Below are 16533 nucleotides of genomic sequence, written 5' to 3'. Positions count from 1 at the left end.
GACAATGGGATATAACAACTCATTACGAAAGCATTGGCAATTACCATACCCAGCATGACCATGGCCAAATTCGGACGCAACTCAACAGCAAGTGCCGCTACCTCAGATGTTCGTTGTATGACTAGAATGATGGACATTTCGAACGAAAAGAGGGAAATTTTTTTGAAGGTACCCCATAGCCAATCATATACGGGAGACTTCTTCGGGCCGCGAGCCACCCAATCGCATCATCGCCGAGGGAGTGGCTTGCAACCCGTATGTCTAATAATTCTGCAAGCTTGAAAGATCTTGAGATATCATATTCTCCAAAGCAACATGTGATCAAACCATTAAGCATGAACGTAGCTGCTTACTAAGGTAATCAACCTTATCATCGATTGGTGCCTTGGCGGACAACAAGAATGACCCACTAAAGAAGTGAGAAATGCCCCTCTCCTCATCTGATTGGACGACAGACCACCCATTTTTCCCATTGTTGACCGGTCCTTATCGTTATCTCTTTCGGCTTGGGAGGTTAAGGGCTTTTCTCTTTGCGAATGAAGTTTCCAAGCTTGATATAAATACCTACGTGTCGTCAAAATAAGGGGCCATTCCATAACGTGAGGACCAGTAGTGCGAATTGTCTGAAGTCGAACGTAACAAAGCTTTCAAAATTCTCAGCGTCGACTAGGTATGGAAAAGCAGTCGAAGACCGATCCTGATCTCCCTGACACGGGAGGAATCTACATTCGGCCCACCTCAAACACCGACGAAGAGAAAGCATCTGTTAGCAATGATCGGCCGGAGAGCCCAACTACGTTGCCAAAACAGTCGGCGTTCAAGTCACTTGGCTGGTTAGACCGTTTCCTTGCCATCTGGATCCTGCTTGCCATGGCAACTGGCATTATCTTGGGCAATTTTGTACCGGAAACAGCTGATGCCTTGCAGAAAGGCCAATTCGTTGGCGTCTCGGTGCCGATAGGCAAGTCATCACCTCTCCTGCCCCCACACACGGCAGGGTTTCATGATAGATGGCTTGTTTTGTGTTAACCCGTGGCGCTCACAGCTGTCGGGCTACTCGTCATGATGTACCCCATCCTCTGCAAGGTCCGGTACGAGACCCTGCATGAACTATTCTCTCACCGAGGTATCTGGAAGCAGATTGCATTCAGCGTCTTTATGAATTGGATCGTAGCCCCGTCCCTTATGGTTCGTAAATTCTAACTGTTGGCAACTTCAACGATCCACACTTCGTTTTTCCTTCGCAACTTTGACTCACCTATTTCTCGCTATAGCTAGCCCTTGCGTGGGCATGCTTACCAGATAAGCCCGAGCTTCGTACAGGTTTGATCCTTGTCGGCTTAGGTAGATGCATCGCAATGGTATGAACGCCCGAAGATCCGCAAAGATGTGATTAAAGTACTAACCCAATCAAAGGTTCTCATATGGACAGGTCTGGCTGGTGGTGATAACGAGTACTGTGCTATTCTTGTAGCCGTCAACTCCATCCTCCAGATGGTCCTATTCGCTCCCCTGGCAGTCTTCTTCATCCGGGTGATCAGCCATGAATCCGGACCGCTTAATGTTTCATACAAGGTCGTCGCAACCAGCGTGGGGACCTTTCTCGGCATCCCACTAGGCGCTGCTATACTTACGCGTTTTGGACTGCGTGCTTTAGCTGGCCCGCAATGGTACGAGAAGGTCTTCCTAAGATTTGTCGCCCCCTGGTCTCTGATCGGCCTGCTGTACACGATCCTCGTCTTGTTCGCCTACCAAGGTCAGCAAGTCGTCCATCAGATCGTCTCCGTCCTACGAGTATCTGTCCCACTCATAGTGTACTTCATCGTCATCTTTTTCTTAACTCTGTGGACTACACATCGGTGCGGATTCGGTTACGCTCTCGGGGCTACCCAAAGCTTTACTGCTGCTAGCAACAATTTCGAACTCGCCATCGCTGTGGCTATCGCGACTTATGGGCCTAATAGCGACCAAGCCCTAGCATCCACTGTTGGACCTCTTATTGAAGTGCCAGTTCTACTAGGCCTGGTGTATGTCGTTAAACTTATCGGGAAAAGATGGGCCTGGAAGGACTAAATAACATAATGTCGAAGCAAATCCGGGATCCATAGTAATTCTACAGTTCGTCCGCCCAGATCTGGTGTTCCGGGCGAAATGTGCACACGAAACCGCCTAGTAGAGAGAGCACTTGAATTGTTTCGGAGCCTTGACGGTTCACGACTCCATATGCCTCGGTCGTGGACCATTGGCCATTATCATAACGCTAGATCAAAATCATGACTTGTTGCCGATTCTCGACGTTGAATGTTTTGGAAAATTGCACCCCTGGATGGCCCATGCTACGCTAAGCCCTACGGACCCGAGACGGTGGAAAGCTAAGGTTAATATGGCATAGCGAACACCTCATCTTATGCTAAATGATATATACGCATCCTATTGGCTCTCATAACCCTGACTAATAGCCATTGGATCTTTGTTTATTCAGGGGTAAGACCGATCTCGTAACAAGCGCTAACTCGAGATCGGACTTCGAGGCTACCGCACATCAAATACGCGACACTAAGAGTTTTGTCGCCGATTCTGGCCCGTGGGACGGCAGAGAAGGACGGTTTACGAAGGAAGTTGCCATATATTCGCCGCCCTAAAGCTGGGTATCTCCCAACTTGAGCCCGTATGCGACTTCGCAGCCATCCTTGATGCCGCAGGACCTAGATCCTTCAACGTCCAATCTGTCGGCGTTGCGATCGATACTACTCACGTCGCTAACTTAGGTGATTTCATCATAAACTTGCGGCGCAGCACTGTCGTACGTCAGGCGCGATGATAGGTTTGATGCGGTTCGGCAGTAGATACTCCCTTACCAAGCCAGCGGGTAGATTCCCCATCCAGGGGTGGCATAATAGGCGAACAAGTACAGCAAGAGCAGAAAGATGTAAATCGCCAACGCGCATTGCTTGGATACTGGCCGAATAGGTAAAATTGATAATATGGCATACCCCAAACGACGGAGCAGGGAATCCTTCGGCGATTAGTGGGCAAATGATACAATTTCGTCGCAAGTCACCTTCTTATAAATGGATTTGTTCGCAATTACTTAGTAACTCCAAGTACGCCGTTGATATAAAAAATGTTCAACATGAAAACGTTAGTACTCTCGGGACCATGAACCATTCCCAATCATTCCACTTTCGATCTTGTCTAGTTCCCTCCCAATCTGGGCCATTTCATCCTTGGATATACAATTAGGATGCCAGATTTCATCAGATGCAGCCCCAGCGTCATTTTCGAAAGTCATGGCAAGGCTCGCTCCAATTACCTTGAAGTCGCTCCGTACATGCTCTTGTATCAAATCAATTATAGCGAAAAACTTGCGCACTTTTGCATACCAAATCGCTCCACGATATCCAGTTCGACCTCGAACCCAACTCAGGGCCCCGACGTTCAAAAGAAGCTGGACCATGTCAAGTCTACCTCTGTATGCAGCCTGATCCAGTGCAGACATTCTAAATTTTCTGTCAGGGAGTGCGTTTGGATCTGCTCCGAAATGAATTAATAAGAGCGCAGCCTCTATATCCCCCTCCGATGCTGCAGCTTGCAAGGCCGTCATTCCATATCCAGGCGCTGCAGGAGCGTTAACATCGGCCCCGTTCTCAATCAGGAGTTGGATCATATCCAATTTGTCCCTCTTTCGGTGTGGCGGCTTCGGGCGCCATCCGCAAGCAGCCTGTAGAGCCGTTCTTGCACAAAGTCCAAGTCCGGGCTGATTAACGTTGGCGCCCATGCGTATCAATTGGTCAGCCAAAAACCGATTACCTGTAGAGGCGGCAGCTTGAATCGGGGTGATTGAGAGGGTATATCTGAGGTCATATTTGTCCTGCAATTGAGAATATGCGTTGATGTCTGCACCTGCGTTCAGAACCTCCTGGGTTAACTCGTCCCGGCCTTTACATAAGATTAGTAATGCCAACACGTGGCTATCTCTGGCTGGGACACCTCTTTTAAGAAGTTGTTCAAAATTTGCCAGTCTGATCTTTATCCGACCGTCCCCATCGATATTAGATCGCCCAAAGTCGCTAGGGTGCATTCGAAGTGAAGCTTCCAATAGGCATGCTCCAGGCTTCGATAAATCGTGCTGGTCCATTATCGTGTCTAGAAAGAGCTTAACTTTTTCGGGAGATAATGGAGGATGCTCAGAACGAGAGAGAAGGCGGTGCAGGAAGTCGAACGCATTCGGATCATGCGGGTTATTCTTTAACACTGCACCACAATCAATCAAGTATTTAAGCATTTCGCAGCTTGCCGGATTTTCGCGCCGGCCACGACAGCAATCAAAATCATAGTTAGACAAGCTCGCCAAAGCAATGATGCTCCAAGGTTCAGGCTTTATAACGATTACGGCGTTAGGATCAACGCCAGCCTCTAGCAACCATGAAACGGCTTCATAATTGTCGAAACAAGCTGCTGTCAATAATGCTTCTGTGCCGTCCTTGCTAACATTGGAAGCGTGGTGGGAGAGAATTAGCAGCATATCGATTCCAACTTCTTCGACCCCGGCTTCTAGTATTTCGGAATCTATAGCCAGCCCTGACTGTAGAAATAATTTTAACATGTCGTAAAACTCTTCACCGCAATCATCTTTGTGACTGCGAATTTGTCTTATTAGGAGGCAGAGAAGATGGTTGGCACCCGATCGCAATGAAGCAAGTTTTGGATCGACTCCAAATTCAATCAGTCCTCGAACGACCTCGACGTCAGCGCTCTTATTTTCTTCGAAGAACTGCTCGGCAAGGACCAATTCTAGAAATGCCATCTTATAAAATTCCGAATCAGTTGATTTCGATGCCAAATATTCGCGTAGCATTTCCTTGCCTTGTTTCGCAGAATGGCAAATACCTGGTCGAGTAATATGCCCAATTACTTGAGTGCTGTACGGAGCTAGCCTGATGAAAAGCTTTACGTCCTGGTAATAACAATATTCCAGTATTGTCGGACGCCACTCGATCGGAATTGGACTGACATAGCCATAGTAAAATGAGTATAATTCGGACAATGACTCGTCATCGCATGTCAAGTCGACGTTAGCTCCACTATCTAGGATCATGTCTACCGCCCGGCTTACTGACTCGCTCTCGAGGTCGAAATCAAGTATAAGCATTCCCTTTGGGGTTTGTCGATAAGAGTTCGGTAGATATGCGTGGTCTCGTCTCGCAAACGTAGCGGATGGATTGCCAGTTAAGACAGATATCAACGACTGTAAGTTAGACCATCCTGCATTCTCAGGACGTGTGCACACGTTGCGGTTGACATCGCACGCTCCTAACAATAGCTTTAGGCATTCCATACTCCCAGTAGCAATCGCATGTATAATTGCCAATGGGTCGTCGTCGTCCATAGGGTTGTAGATTCCGTAATCAGCACGAATTCCAACTTTAAGTAGGCGTCGAACAAGATCAAGTGCTCCCATGGAAACAGCAGAAGCGAGGTAAAAATAACCCTCGGGAAGGATCCATCCAGAGTGCCGAAGTCCAACTTCCATCAAAAGAACGAAAACATCCTTATAGCCATGTATTCCGGCATGATATGCTAGGACGTCCCAAAGAGACCTTATAGTAGGAAGGTCGCTCTGAAACAATCCTAGTAGAATTGTTTTGGGTACTCGTTTGAGTAAAAGTTGGATAATTTCGGGACAGGGTTCGTTGTTGCGACGGCGATCGCAACGATGATCCAGCAAATCATTGGAGACCAGATAGATTGCTTCAGCTAGAAGGTAATAGACGTTGATATTCCACGTGGATACCGAAGACGCAGGTGCTGGGTCTAGGTCTCTTAAAAAGGAGAACATGGGTGAAATCGTCGTAAATCTCCAAAGAACCGACGAATCCTCTCCAAGTAGGCCATCCATGAAATTCCTCGTGGGGTCAAATCCTAACTTGCAGACAATCGCTAGAATATCCATTAGCTAGAACAATAAGGTAATAGGGTTTCGTGTACCTACAGAGAACCTCATTCTTGAACGAGACCCACGGGATGTTTCGAAGAGCAACAACGTTTTCTTGCAAGGAAAGCTGGAGAGAATTGGCAACCCTAGCTTCGAAGTCTGAATCGTGTATTGAGGTACATCGACTCTGGTATCCCCAGGATAATTGGGTCGTATCTACTGACCCGTAGATATGAGTCCTAGAAGGTTGTAGAGCAACTAGATCTGTGGATGGAGAAACAGAAAGTCGAGAGTGAACTGGCGCTTGTGCTTCATATACTGGTAAAGGCTGAAGTGCAAGGTCTTCTACAGCAGGAGATGGTGTCCTCACCACAACGCCTGTCGGAAGCCTGGTATGTCGATCTATAAGATATTGAGCCTGTTAGAATTTCATTACCACTAAAAAATCCGGCATAATAACCAGCAAACTTATGCTCGAAGAAATCACACACCTGTACCTGTTGATCGGGCTCCCGATCTTCTGATTTCTTTCCAGGCATTCTTCCATGGAATACGCCTTCCGTTGAGATAGATTCCCGTGTCCTTGCCATCCCTGGCTAGATAATGGTGATGCACAGCTATCCAGTCTGTTTTCTTGAGCTTTTTGCGTAACTTCAGTCTATCTCGCAGCTTTGTTTCATACGTCGACAGACTGTTGACATTATTAGCAACCTTCGGAAAGCAAACCATACATCAAGTGTACGTACGGAGTGATAGGGAATCCGTGTTCACTCTCCATGATCTGCTTTACTTCTTTGAGTGTTTTCCTCTCTGTCTCATAGAGCTGCCGGATGGTAGACTCGTTTTGTTCCCATATTCCGCCCGCGGAACCTGATCGGGGTCGTTGGGCAAGCGCCATACTAGCCATGGAGATATAGAATGCATACCTACTTGGAGGAGTTGAAATTCCATAGAGAGGAGGGACGTAAGAATTTAAGGCGGAAACCTCATCTAACAAGAGCAGCAGGCTCTAGGTATGGTTACATCACATGGAGAAGGCGGTCTCATTACTCAATGCTACAGGCTGCATCCACTACGTCTTGCTTAGGCAGAATGCTGTCCAATTTCTGGTGGCTCTGCAGATATGGCGTATTCGGTGTATGTTGTCCAATTTCTGGTTGCATATATTGTATGTTTTCATTGGAACGTTAAGACGATAGACATGCAGCCAGTCGGCCTTCGAGCAGGCTCCGCCACCGTCCTTTGAAAGACGACATACTACTGGCATGAAGGTAAGCCGTGAATATGCAGGTTTATCAACCCAACTCCTGCGCTGTCCAAAATCCATCTTGTCCAAAACCTTGTCCAAAATCTTTGGCGCTACAATGTACCTATGTACGTCCTTGACAGTAAGATCACGAAGCTAGTCACAGCCTCCTAGCTTACCTAGGTACCTAGGTAGGGTATCATGGATGTTCTCTTCCCTATGAAGCCGCGTTGCGTGTGTTGAGAGGGCTTACTTAGGTTATTAAATATGAGCGTAAATATATAAACCTGACTGGATAATATGTATCTGAAATCCGATGTTCTCTCAACCATTCGCAATCATTCATCCATGAATTCCCATCATAAATGGTCTTGACAAATGAAACCATCGTGGGCATAGTTACCTTGCTCATAATGTGTCTTCTCCCAGGCCTCGGCTTCCTCATGCGTATGCTTCACAGACGCAGGAAACAGTCGCCAAACGACCGCTCGACCATCCCCCTAGAACCAATTCCAAGGCTTGATGATTTGGATTCCCTCGAAAATGGGTTTCTATACACCGCAGTGGGTTTGCACCCGTCCACTTATATAAGGAACTGCTGATAACTGATAGAAACGAGATTTAGAGGAACATAAGGGTCGACACATTCGTGATCAGATCAAATTCCATACCCAACACTGGCTGGACCACCCGTCATCGTGAATTACAACTCGACACCACCCATACGTGAACCTTTGTAGAGGCTTATGTCGCGGATTGGAATCCCCAAGATACCGGCTGCTTATGGTAGGTTGCCATGCTGACGATAAGGTAATTTAGAAGAAAATCTAACAGCAATGTTTAATAAGTAGGGTACACGTCGCGTATCATGGAAAGGACGTCTTCACTTTGATATCCATCAAGCTGGCACCTTGATTAGACAGGGGTGAAGAGTTCGCTTACCAACTCCCCTTTCCATTCGATCCTGTAGCCATTATCTGGCGAACGAAAGAACTCACCTGGCTAGATGTTATCGCTCAATGCCATCTACTAGTAACTGTATATACGTTATTCGTGGGGAGAGGATAAGGGGGCTTAGTCGCAAGCATTCTTCATATCGATCACTAGGATCGAAAAGCATCGATGTATTTGGTACTCACTTGATCAAGGGTATCTTCCAGATTACTTTAATCGTGTAGCTACCGTTAGGGGCAACGACTGTATAACATTAGCCATGTGTGTATTAAGCTATGTCATAAGAATTGCAACGTGAAGCATCCAGTTCATTGGACCCATGCAATAGTCTCACCTGCGCATCTCCCAACCTACCAGCAAGTGCCACCCATACAACATTCACCGCCTATGAGTTTTGTAGAACCAACGCGCCCACCAACTCTTTTCCGTAACGTGAATTCCAGAAGGGGGTATCAATCCGTACTCCGCCAAATGCCGACAGAAACCAAGTCCACTCGCCGCCTCGAATACCTGAAACTTTTTCGATCATAGAAAGAAGAAAAAGAAGAAACTTAGTTTCACTCGACCAAGTCATGGTCGAAGATATTCCTACTACCGCGGGGACAGGTTAGTAGAAACCGCCACCGCGGCGACGACGGTCATGACGGTTACGAGGCGTCCAGCCGGGATCGAAACCACCTCGGCCGTGACCGCGTCCATGACCACGAGGCCCTCTAGGACCGCGAGGCTCATGACGACGTTCGTCGCGAAGGTCCGGGATCGGCTCCTCGAACTCCTCTTCCCATTCTTCGAACTCATCCATGTTATACTCATTGTAAGTCGTCTTCTCCCGTACCGCCTCATCTGCGTCGAAGATGAACCGCGTTGTACCTCCATCAGCACCCTTAGGTCCGCGCTTGATAGTGCTGGTTCCCGACGCAGAAGGTGTGTTCAACGACATAGGCGAGTCTGATGACGGCGTGGGAGGCGGGATAGTCGATTGACACTCTCTGCATTGGTTCAGGTAGCGCGAGAGGCCCGCATGCTCGGAGTACTGGTTGATTCTAATTTGGACGTCGATGAAAACCTGTAAATCAAATTCAGGACCGACCTTAGTAGCTTTGCCATGCTGCGTGTAGAGATCGAGAAGATCGAGCATTACTTCAGCTACACACTGATCGTCGGTGTGCCAATCAAGTGGATTCATACTTCCAAATTCTTCATGGAACTGGTTGGTGATTAAAGCGGTGAGTTGCACAATTACAACAGCACAGGTATATGAGCTGTGCTTGAGCGGTGCGTAAGTCATATATAGGTCAATAGACATCTTCAATGCGGTTGGAATAAAGTCCGAGATGTCGGCCGGAGAAGCAAGAGCCTTCTTAACGATCTTGGCAACAATCTTTTGAGGGTACCGGACACGAAAGTCGAAGTTGATCGCTTCAACCATAAATCGCTCGATGCCGATGAGAACCTTGGACGGTTGATCAAATATCTGCATCTTAAATTAGTACATTCATACAGGAAGAGGCGTGACAGTAATCGACTAACCTTGTCATCCTGAGTGGTCGGATGGTCCGGGTTTTTGAGGTTGTGGTGAGCGCATAAAACCTCGCGCGACTTCTTCAACGTGTCTTCGATCTTGCATGCTACGAAAAGAGAGGCCAAGGCAGCATCGGTGTAATTGTAGTCGGGAGTAGGGTGGTCTAGGCGGAAGCGATGGTACAGAGTACACGCAGTATTATAAGTCTTGACCGGTCTGGTAGCAAACGTTGATTAGGGATATCCAAAAAAAGCCAAAAAAGAAAATAGAAAAGACAAGGGGTAACTCACAGCAACAGAGCCTCTCTAGTAGACTGGATGACTTGGATACCTTGAAGACGGTAGTTAGCCTCTCTAGCAGGATCCAGTCGTCTCTCGGCAAACATGCGGCCGATACGACACTCGCAGATATACTGGTGGCCAACTTTGATGGTTCCTAAGTCGGGGCCAGCAGTAAGTCCTCGAGATTCCATCGCGCCATTCTTGAAAGCGTGACTCGGCGCCATGTGTTCGGAGGTATCCAATGTCAATTTCGACGTCAACTTAGAAAGCTTGTCACACGCGCGTTCGACACTGGCAGCATAGGATTGAGCAGTAACGGTGGCGTCAGAATCGTCGGAATCGTCATCCGTGGAAGAATCTTCGAAGCAAGCGGCGAGTTGACCGCGTTCATAACAACCATAAGAATCTTTGGATTCTTCCTCCTCTTCCTCCTCGTCCTCTTCGTCCTCTTCAAACTTCTGGGCTTTTAGAGTAGTGGCATCGGAAGAAGAGCTTGTTAGCTTAGGCGGGCCGACTTGGGAACCTTGAGGAATCGAATTAAGGGAAGTTCCGAGATTGGAAAGATCCCAAGGATTATTAGGAGCAGCCGCTACAGTCGGGGGGCTGTAAATGGGATATTGTGGAGGAGGAATAAATCGAGGAAATACTACGGGTTCCTGCAAATGAGGTGGTATTTGGGGTGGTACTGATGGTCCAATTGCTGGAGGTGGATAGTAGAATCGGGGCATAATATTCGGCGGAGAGCAGCTGGGAGGAGGGCCGCTGGGAGGGCCATAGCGCATGTTAGTGAAGGGAGAATAGTTCTTCCGTCCGTGGGGTGGAGGAAGCCGCTGTAGCCCATTCCATCCCACATTGGCAGCCGACCCGGTCCGCGTGGGTCCCAAGCTCTCAGGACCCACTACGTCAGTGGTCTCAGGGTCTTGAGAATGCTTCTCCAAATCCATCTTCTTAATAGGTACTCATCAGCTTCAATCAACTGGCAATGATAATAAAAAAAGAACCAAATTTTCGTTAAAAATTGGTCGATAACGGAATAAACACAATTGCCAATGAATGTGGGTGAATATGTGTTGGCAGTGATGATTAAGGGTGCACGCAGAATGAATGCTCAGGAAATGCTAGATGTGCAGGATGTGGTGCGCATCTGTGATGGGTGATGCATCTGCGTGATGGAAGAAAAGAAAAGAAGGAAAGGAAAAAAAGGGAAAAAACAGAGTTGGGAAAACAGAAACATAATGGCATAGCTAATCTTTACAGAACTGACGGAAACCTATTATATACTGCTACGAGAAAAGTCGACATGAAGCCATCGTCAATCGCGAGGTATCGCATCAATCGCAAATCGTGGTGTTCTGTTTTCGGTTTGCTCGGCCGCGTGGCGGCTTAGGAAGCTTCAGCCAATAAGATAAGCTTTCACAGCCATGCAATGCAACCCTTGGAAGGTCCCGAGGTCAGCCAGGGCTCCTGATCGCAAATCCGACACACAGCCACCTCAGCTCCCCTTTCGTCTCTACCTTCCAAAGTTTCATCTTTATTCCTTCATCCTCAAGTTCCATCAATTCTGAATATCCTCAACCTCTTAATATGCCATTTTAGCATTTCCAAGGTTTTCTGTTCATCATTTACAAGTTTTGCGCACCCGTCTACAAGATGGCCATCCTACGAAAATTACCTGTGTTCTTGTCTCTTGCATCCGCCCTCCAAGTCGCCCTAGCAAACCCCACTCCCTTCAAGTCCACTGCCGACGATGAAAACGACACGCCTCTACCAGTCGTGATCTGGCACGGACTCGGCGACACCTTTTCCGCAGAGGGACTGCAGTCCGTCGGCGCGTTAGTCGAGAAGGTGAACCCGGGCACGTTAGTCTACTACGTGCGCCTGGACGAGAACCCCTCCAACGACCGAACAGCGACCTTCTACGGCAACGTGACAGACCAGATCGCGAAGGTATGCGACGACCTCGCATCCCATCCCATCCTCTCGACGGCGCCGGCCATCGACGCCGTGGGCTTCAGCCAGGGCGGGCAGTTCCTGCGGGGCTACGTGGAGCGGTGCAACTTCCCGCCCGTGCGGACGCTCGTGACGTTCGGGAGCCAGCACAACGGCATCGTCGACTACAAGGCCTGCTCCGCGGCCGACTGGCTGTGCAAGGGCGCCATGGCCCTGCTCCACGGTAACACCTGGAGCTCGTGGCTGCAGAGCCGGCTCGTGCCCGCGCAGTACTTCCGCGACCCCACCGACCTCGACAGCTACCTCGAGAACTCCAACTTCCTCGCCGACATCAACAACGAGCGCGCCGTCAAGAACGAGACCTACGCGAAGAACATCGCGAGCCTCGAGAACTTCGTCATGTACCTCTTCGACGACGACACTACCGTCATCCCGAAGGAGACCGGCTGGTTCGACGAGGTGAACGGCACCGCGGTCACGCCGCTGAGGGCGCGTCCCATATACACCGAAGACTGGATCGGTCTGAAGGCCCTCGACAGGAAGGGTGGGCTGAAATTCAACACTACTCCTGGCGGTCACATGCAATTAACGGATGAGGTGCTCGAGGGAACATTTGGTGAATTCTTCGGTCCTTTCAAGAAGAGCGCTTTGAAGGACGACCAGGAAATAGGCGAGCTATAATCGCTTAGACATCTTTTAGCTATGTATACCCTTAGTAATTACCTGCGGAGGGCTGGATAGGGATCACGATTACGCAGCAGCAAATGTGGATTGATGGATTAATGTAACGTTTTGCCATGGAATAAATCTCTTGATTAAGAAGCTTTTATGCCTGTTCCCGCCGTACGCCGTTGATTTGTTCGTGAAAGCCTATGCTAGTAGACCCCAAACTCCCCTTGTCACATCTATACACAAATATGATGGATGACCTAAGAAGAATCCCTAAACCTCCAGAGCCTTCTTCGCGGCCTTCTTCTGCTTCTTCAGCGCCGCTTTCCTGTCCGCAATCTCCTTGTCCAGCTTCGTATCGTCGCTCTCGGGTAACTTTTCAGCCTTGGGAGTTTTCGTCTTCTTAGCCTTTTTCGTCACGGGCTCGGCTTCTTCGGGCTGTCCCTCAAGCGACTTTCGCTTCTTTCCGATATTCGCCTTCTCTCCGGCGATAGCCTTGGCCTCCTCCGACCCGTCGGCCACGACGTCCTTCTGCTCCAACCACAGCTCGTCCGTCAGCCAGATCGGCAAGGCGGCCGTCTCCGGCCCCTTGACGTAGATGCTCTTCACGTTCTTCCACTTCCCGGGCACGAACTTCTCGACCAGGGCCTTCGCCACCACGTCGACGTTCTCCGCGATCTGCTCGGCGGTCCAGCTAGCATTTCCAACGCGGATCGCGGTGTTGACCGTAGGCGACAGGTTGACGAGCGCCGCACCGACGGCGCGCTCGATCTCGCCAGCTAATTGGGCCGGCGTGCACGCATTCGGCGTGTCGGCATCCTTGGTGCGCTTCGCCCTCTTGCCGTCCGTTTTCGGCACGCGCGCCTGTATCTCGACGGGGATCGGCCGCTTCGCCGTCGTCTTGTAGAACGTCTTGCCGAGGATGGAGGGGAGCCGGTTTATTATCCGCGTGTCGCCCAGGAACACGTCGTGCTCGGCGAAGAGCTTGCGCTGGGCCTCGAACGCCTTGTACTTCGCCTTCAGCTTGGCCACGTCGATCACGCGCGTCACCCGCTTGCGCAGGTCCGCCGGGAAGTCGTCGGCCGCGACAAGGTTCTTGTAGTGGCGCTGGGGCTCGGCGGTGATGAGGCATATGCCTATCTCGGGGTCGGTGTTCAGAGAGTGAGGGAGGACGATCTTGCCAGGCTTGAGGCTTCGGGAGTCGGAGATGTGGCGTTTCGTGGTGAGAGTAAGCCAGATAGGTGTTTCTTTCGAGCCATCCTCATCGTCGGGATCTGCTAGGAGGTCTTTCTTCTCTGCATTGGCGGCCTTCTCCTTCGAAGCTTTTTTCATATGCGCAAGCAGCGCCTTAGAAGCTTTGAGGCTCTACGAAGAAAAAGAAATGTTAGACCTGGGTTATGCATTGAAGGTTAAGAAGGATACGAACCTGATCGGGATCTACGAGCGAGACCGCAGTCTCACTCCGCAAAGTGACTGATTTAGAAGGGGCCATTGTGATGACGATGAACTTTGTTGATTGAAGCTGTTCCCGTCCTCACTTTGTTAATCGCAACTGATAATTTTTTTGGTTTTCACAATCTGATTATCTCACTTATCTTAGCGTGGGGCAGAGTTTTCGAGACTGGTCCAAGCGCCTTCACTAGCCCAGAATTAGATATCTAATCCCTACCACTCAGAACCTATACTGGAATGACCAATCATGTTTAAGCTTTCACAGATTTAATCCCCTTTTAGGCCATTGCTAATGCGCTAGGCACTGGGCATTCTGGAAGAAGTTTCTCTAACACGTACGAAGTAAATATAGTATTAAAATGCAATACTATTAAAATAGCAGGACTCTATAGAAATATTATATGAAATAATTGAGTTAGACAATAATATTACTGGATAATTCTAGATTATCAAAGGCACAGAGATCAGCTGCATCCTGGGCTAGCAATTATCATAGCTATTTGGATTTGATGTCATGACAATTGAGTTATTCCATTAACTTTTCCTTAATGTGATTTGTAGACGGTATGGAATAATAGCGAACCAGCTAATAATTCGGAGGGATAGGCAAATGCGATATCACCGACGTTTATGCTTTGGATAGGGGGATTCGCATGGATGGGGTACGAACACGAACCTTTCCTTGACAGTTGTTTCACAGCTCCCTAGTGAGAAATTACTCGGTCCCAATACCTTACGACATACATACATGACTCTGTGAAAGTGGCTTAGAATACCAGGTTGCCTTGGTTATCAACGGAGATGTCTGCAGCCACATAACCGGAGAAGAGCTCCATTCCAGATTCTCACCGAGATTGAACCCGGCGATGGCTGATATTGGCCGCAGAATATTGCTCAGACCTCTGCTGTCGTCATGTTCCAGAAGATCCCCAATGATGAAACGTGCTCGAAGATCTGGGGTAAACAGAGCTTGGAACATAGCTTGAATCTCTGTAGATACGATCTTATTAATATAGTACCGCCAGATCCAATGGTATTTAAGCATTTACTCAATTAAAGTCGTTCGTAAACTATCAAACTAGCCTCAGTGTAGACCTAAGTGCAGACCTTGAATGCCAAAATTCCTGCGTTGGATGTCATCCTATATATAGACGAAACATCCAGAACAAGGGCAACGAAAACCACTCGGTAGAATCTACGATCCGTTACACTAATGTAAGTGAACAGATCATCCCATCGATTGCGTACATACGCATTAAAGCCTCACTGCGTATATCTTCCACTGACGGTGTTGTTGGAAAAGAGCTCAGCCAACAAGACGATCCGAGCGCACCGTTGAAACGTTGGTGTGGTGGCAGACCCGAAGCTCGGCGAGTTTCGTCGATCTGTGATGCTCATGCTGATCAGCGCTCATCGTCCAGTAAGAAGCGGGGACGCTGCGACAGCTTCCAAATCTTCATACATCTACCTAAATTGCATTGACAGGCTGACAGGTTGTCGCAATGGGATGAAAAGGTCACAGAAGCGATGATTAAAACGGGCTGGCTGAGGTAACGCACCTAGGTACCTACTCAAGTTCCTTACATCGCAGAGCACGTAATTCCTCGTACAAGATCGTATTTGAAAACAACTAGCCACCTAAGTATGCAACAGTAAGACATTAAGAAAAGCTAATGTTACATGTAAGATGCCACTACCTACTGGAATCCCACCAACGATCAGAACGATCAACTGCAGTTGGTAGGTAGCGCTTCCTGTGAATTACCTACATATAAATAGTGCAATGCGAGCTTTGTGGGCTGCCGTAAGGGGCAAGGCAAGCGACAGGAACACAGACAATTTACCACAAGATCCTGCCGTACGAGCCTCGCGCCGCAAAACACTGCCACTGCACGAAAGGCGATCTTGTCACAGAAAGCTGACAACATAGTGTATTTTGTTGTTGGAGGATCTTTGACGACAGATGCAGTGTGTATGTATGTACGTATGGTAGTATAGAGGTATGGGGTTGGCTGCTGGGGTAAGTTAGAGAAAGCTTTATTTAGGTAATTACCTACAGATTTAGATGAGAGTGCCCCAATAAAAGATTCGGTGCCCTTGTTTATGGGTGGGTTTTTGGTGAACTGCAAATAGTAAAGTGCTTACGGTGACCTATCGATATTCCGAGATCCTGTCAGCCCATTCAGGAACGTTGGATTAGTGATATTAAATTCGGGCTATAGCAGTTGGTAAGTTGGTTTGAATCCTTCGAAGTCTTTCCTAATTCTATCAGCGAACATGTTCATCATCAACTCTAACTGTCAGTGTCAGCTATTACCTTTCATCTCTGCCGAGGACGCTTCGGAATAAAAAACTTGGATGGCAAGGATCTGAGATGCATGTCTATCAAGTACCGTATTCCACATACGACACTAAACACTTAAGCAATCTCTCTTTTAGTATCAGACCACTTCCCACAACTTGAAGAGACTACGGCAGCTCGGCTAGTAGGCAAGTTTGAACTAATTAGGACCCTGCGATAATA

The 16533-nt window shown here is 48.4% G+C and overlaps 6 protein-coding genes across 6 annotated transcripts; 3 read left to right on the top strand and 3 right to left on the bottom strand.

Moving 5' to 3' along the window:
• Nucleotides 1-459: 459 nt before the first annotated feature.
• Nucleotides 460-2425, top strand: F4807DRAFT_50044 (arsenical-resistance protein ACR3). Its single transcript, XM_048003108.1, has 4 exons — nt 460-961; nt 1046-1188; nt 1275-1361; nt 1417-2425. The coding sequence occupies exons 1-4, from the start codon at nt 673-675 to the stop codon at nt 2071-2073; spliced, it is 1176 nt and encodes a 391-aa protein (XP_047855614.1). The 5' UTR covers nt 460-672; the 3' UTR covers nt 2074-2425.
• A 652-nt stretch (nt 2426-3077) lies between these two features.
• Nucleotides 3078-6866, bottom strand: F4807DRAFT_50092 (uncharacterized protein). Its single transcript, XM_048003109.1, has 4 exons — nt 6682-6866; nt 6427-6626; nt 5993-6337; nt 3078-5940 (listed from the first exon to the last, which is right to left on the bottom strand). Exons 1-4 carry the CDS (start codon nt 6840-6842, stop codon nt 3143-3145), a joined length of 3504 nt encoding a protein of 1167 aa, XP_047855613.1. The 5' UTR covers nt 6843-6866; the 3' UTR covers nt 3078-3142.
• A 728-nt stretch (nt 6867-7594) lies between these two features.
• On the top strand, nt 7595-7883 carry F4807DRAFT_459323 (uncharacterized protein; the record flags this gene model as incomplete). The annotated part of the gene is made up of 2 exons (XM_048001343.1): nt 7595-7744; nt 7794-7883. 2 exons carry the CDS (start codon nt 7595-7597, stop codon nt 7881-7883), a joined length of 240 nt encoding a protein of 79 aa, XP_047855612.1.
• An 859-nt stretch (nt 7884-8742) lies between these two features.
• Nucleotides 8743-10882, bottom strand: F4807DRAFT_459322 (uncharacterized protein; the record flags this gene model as incomplete). Its single annotated transcript, XM_048001342.1, has 3 exons — nt 8743-9609; nt 9666-9873; nt 9948-10882. 3 exons carry the CDS (start codon nt 10880-10882, stop codon nt 8743-8745), a joined length of 2010 nt encoding a protein of 669 aa, XP_047855611.1.
• F4807DRAFT_421611 (alpha/beta-hydrolase) lies at nt 10879-12714 on the top strand. The gene has a single exon (XM_047997597.1). The coding sequence runs from the start codon at nt 11589-11591 to the stop codon at nt 12567-12569; it is 981 nt and encodes a 326-aa protein (XP_047855610.1). The 5' UTR covers nt 10879-11588; the 3' UTR covers nt 12570-12714.
• F4807DRAFT_49984 (ribosomal protein L1) lies at nt 12658-14177 on the bottom strand. Its single transcript, XM_048003107.1, has 2 exons — nt 13984-14177; nt 12658-13922 (listed from the first exon to the last, which is right to left on the bottom strand). The coding sequence occupies exons 1-2, from the start codon at nt 14047-14049 to the stop codon at nt 12831-12833; spliced, it is 1158 nt and encodes a 385-aa protein (XP_047855609.1). The 5' UTR covers nt 14050-14177; the 3' UTR covers nt 12658-12830.
• Nucleotides 14178-16533: the final 2356 nt, after the last annotated feature.

The sequence above is a fragment of the Annulohypoxylon truncatum genome (assembly GCF_022578515.1).
Source record: "Annulohypoxylon truncatum strain CBS 140777 unplaced genomic scaffold F4807scaffold_11, whole genome shotgun sequence".
NCBI lineage: Eukaryota > Fungi > Ascomycota > Sordariomycetes > Xylariales > Hypoxylaceae > Annulohypoxylon > Annulohypoxylon truncatum.
This window is presented reverse-complemented; position numbering and strand designations above follow the sequence as displayed.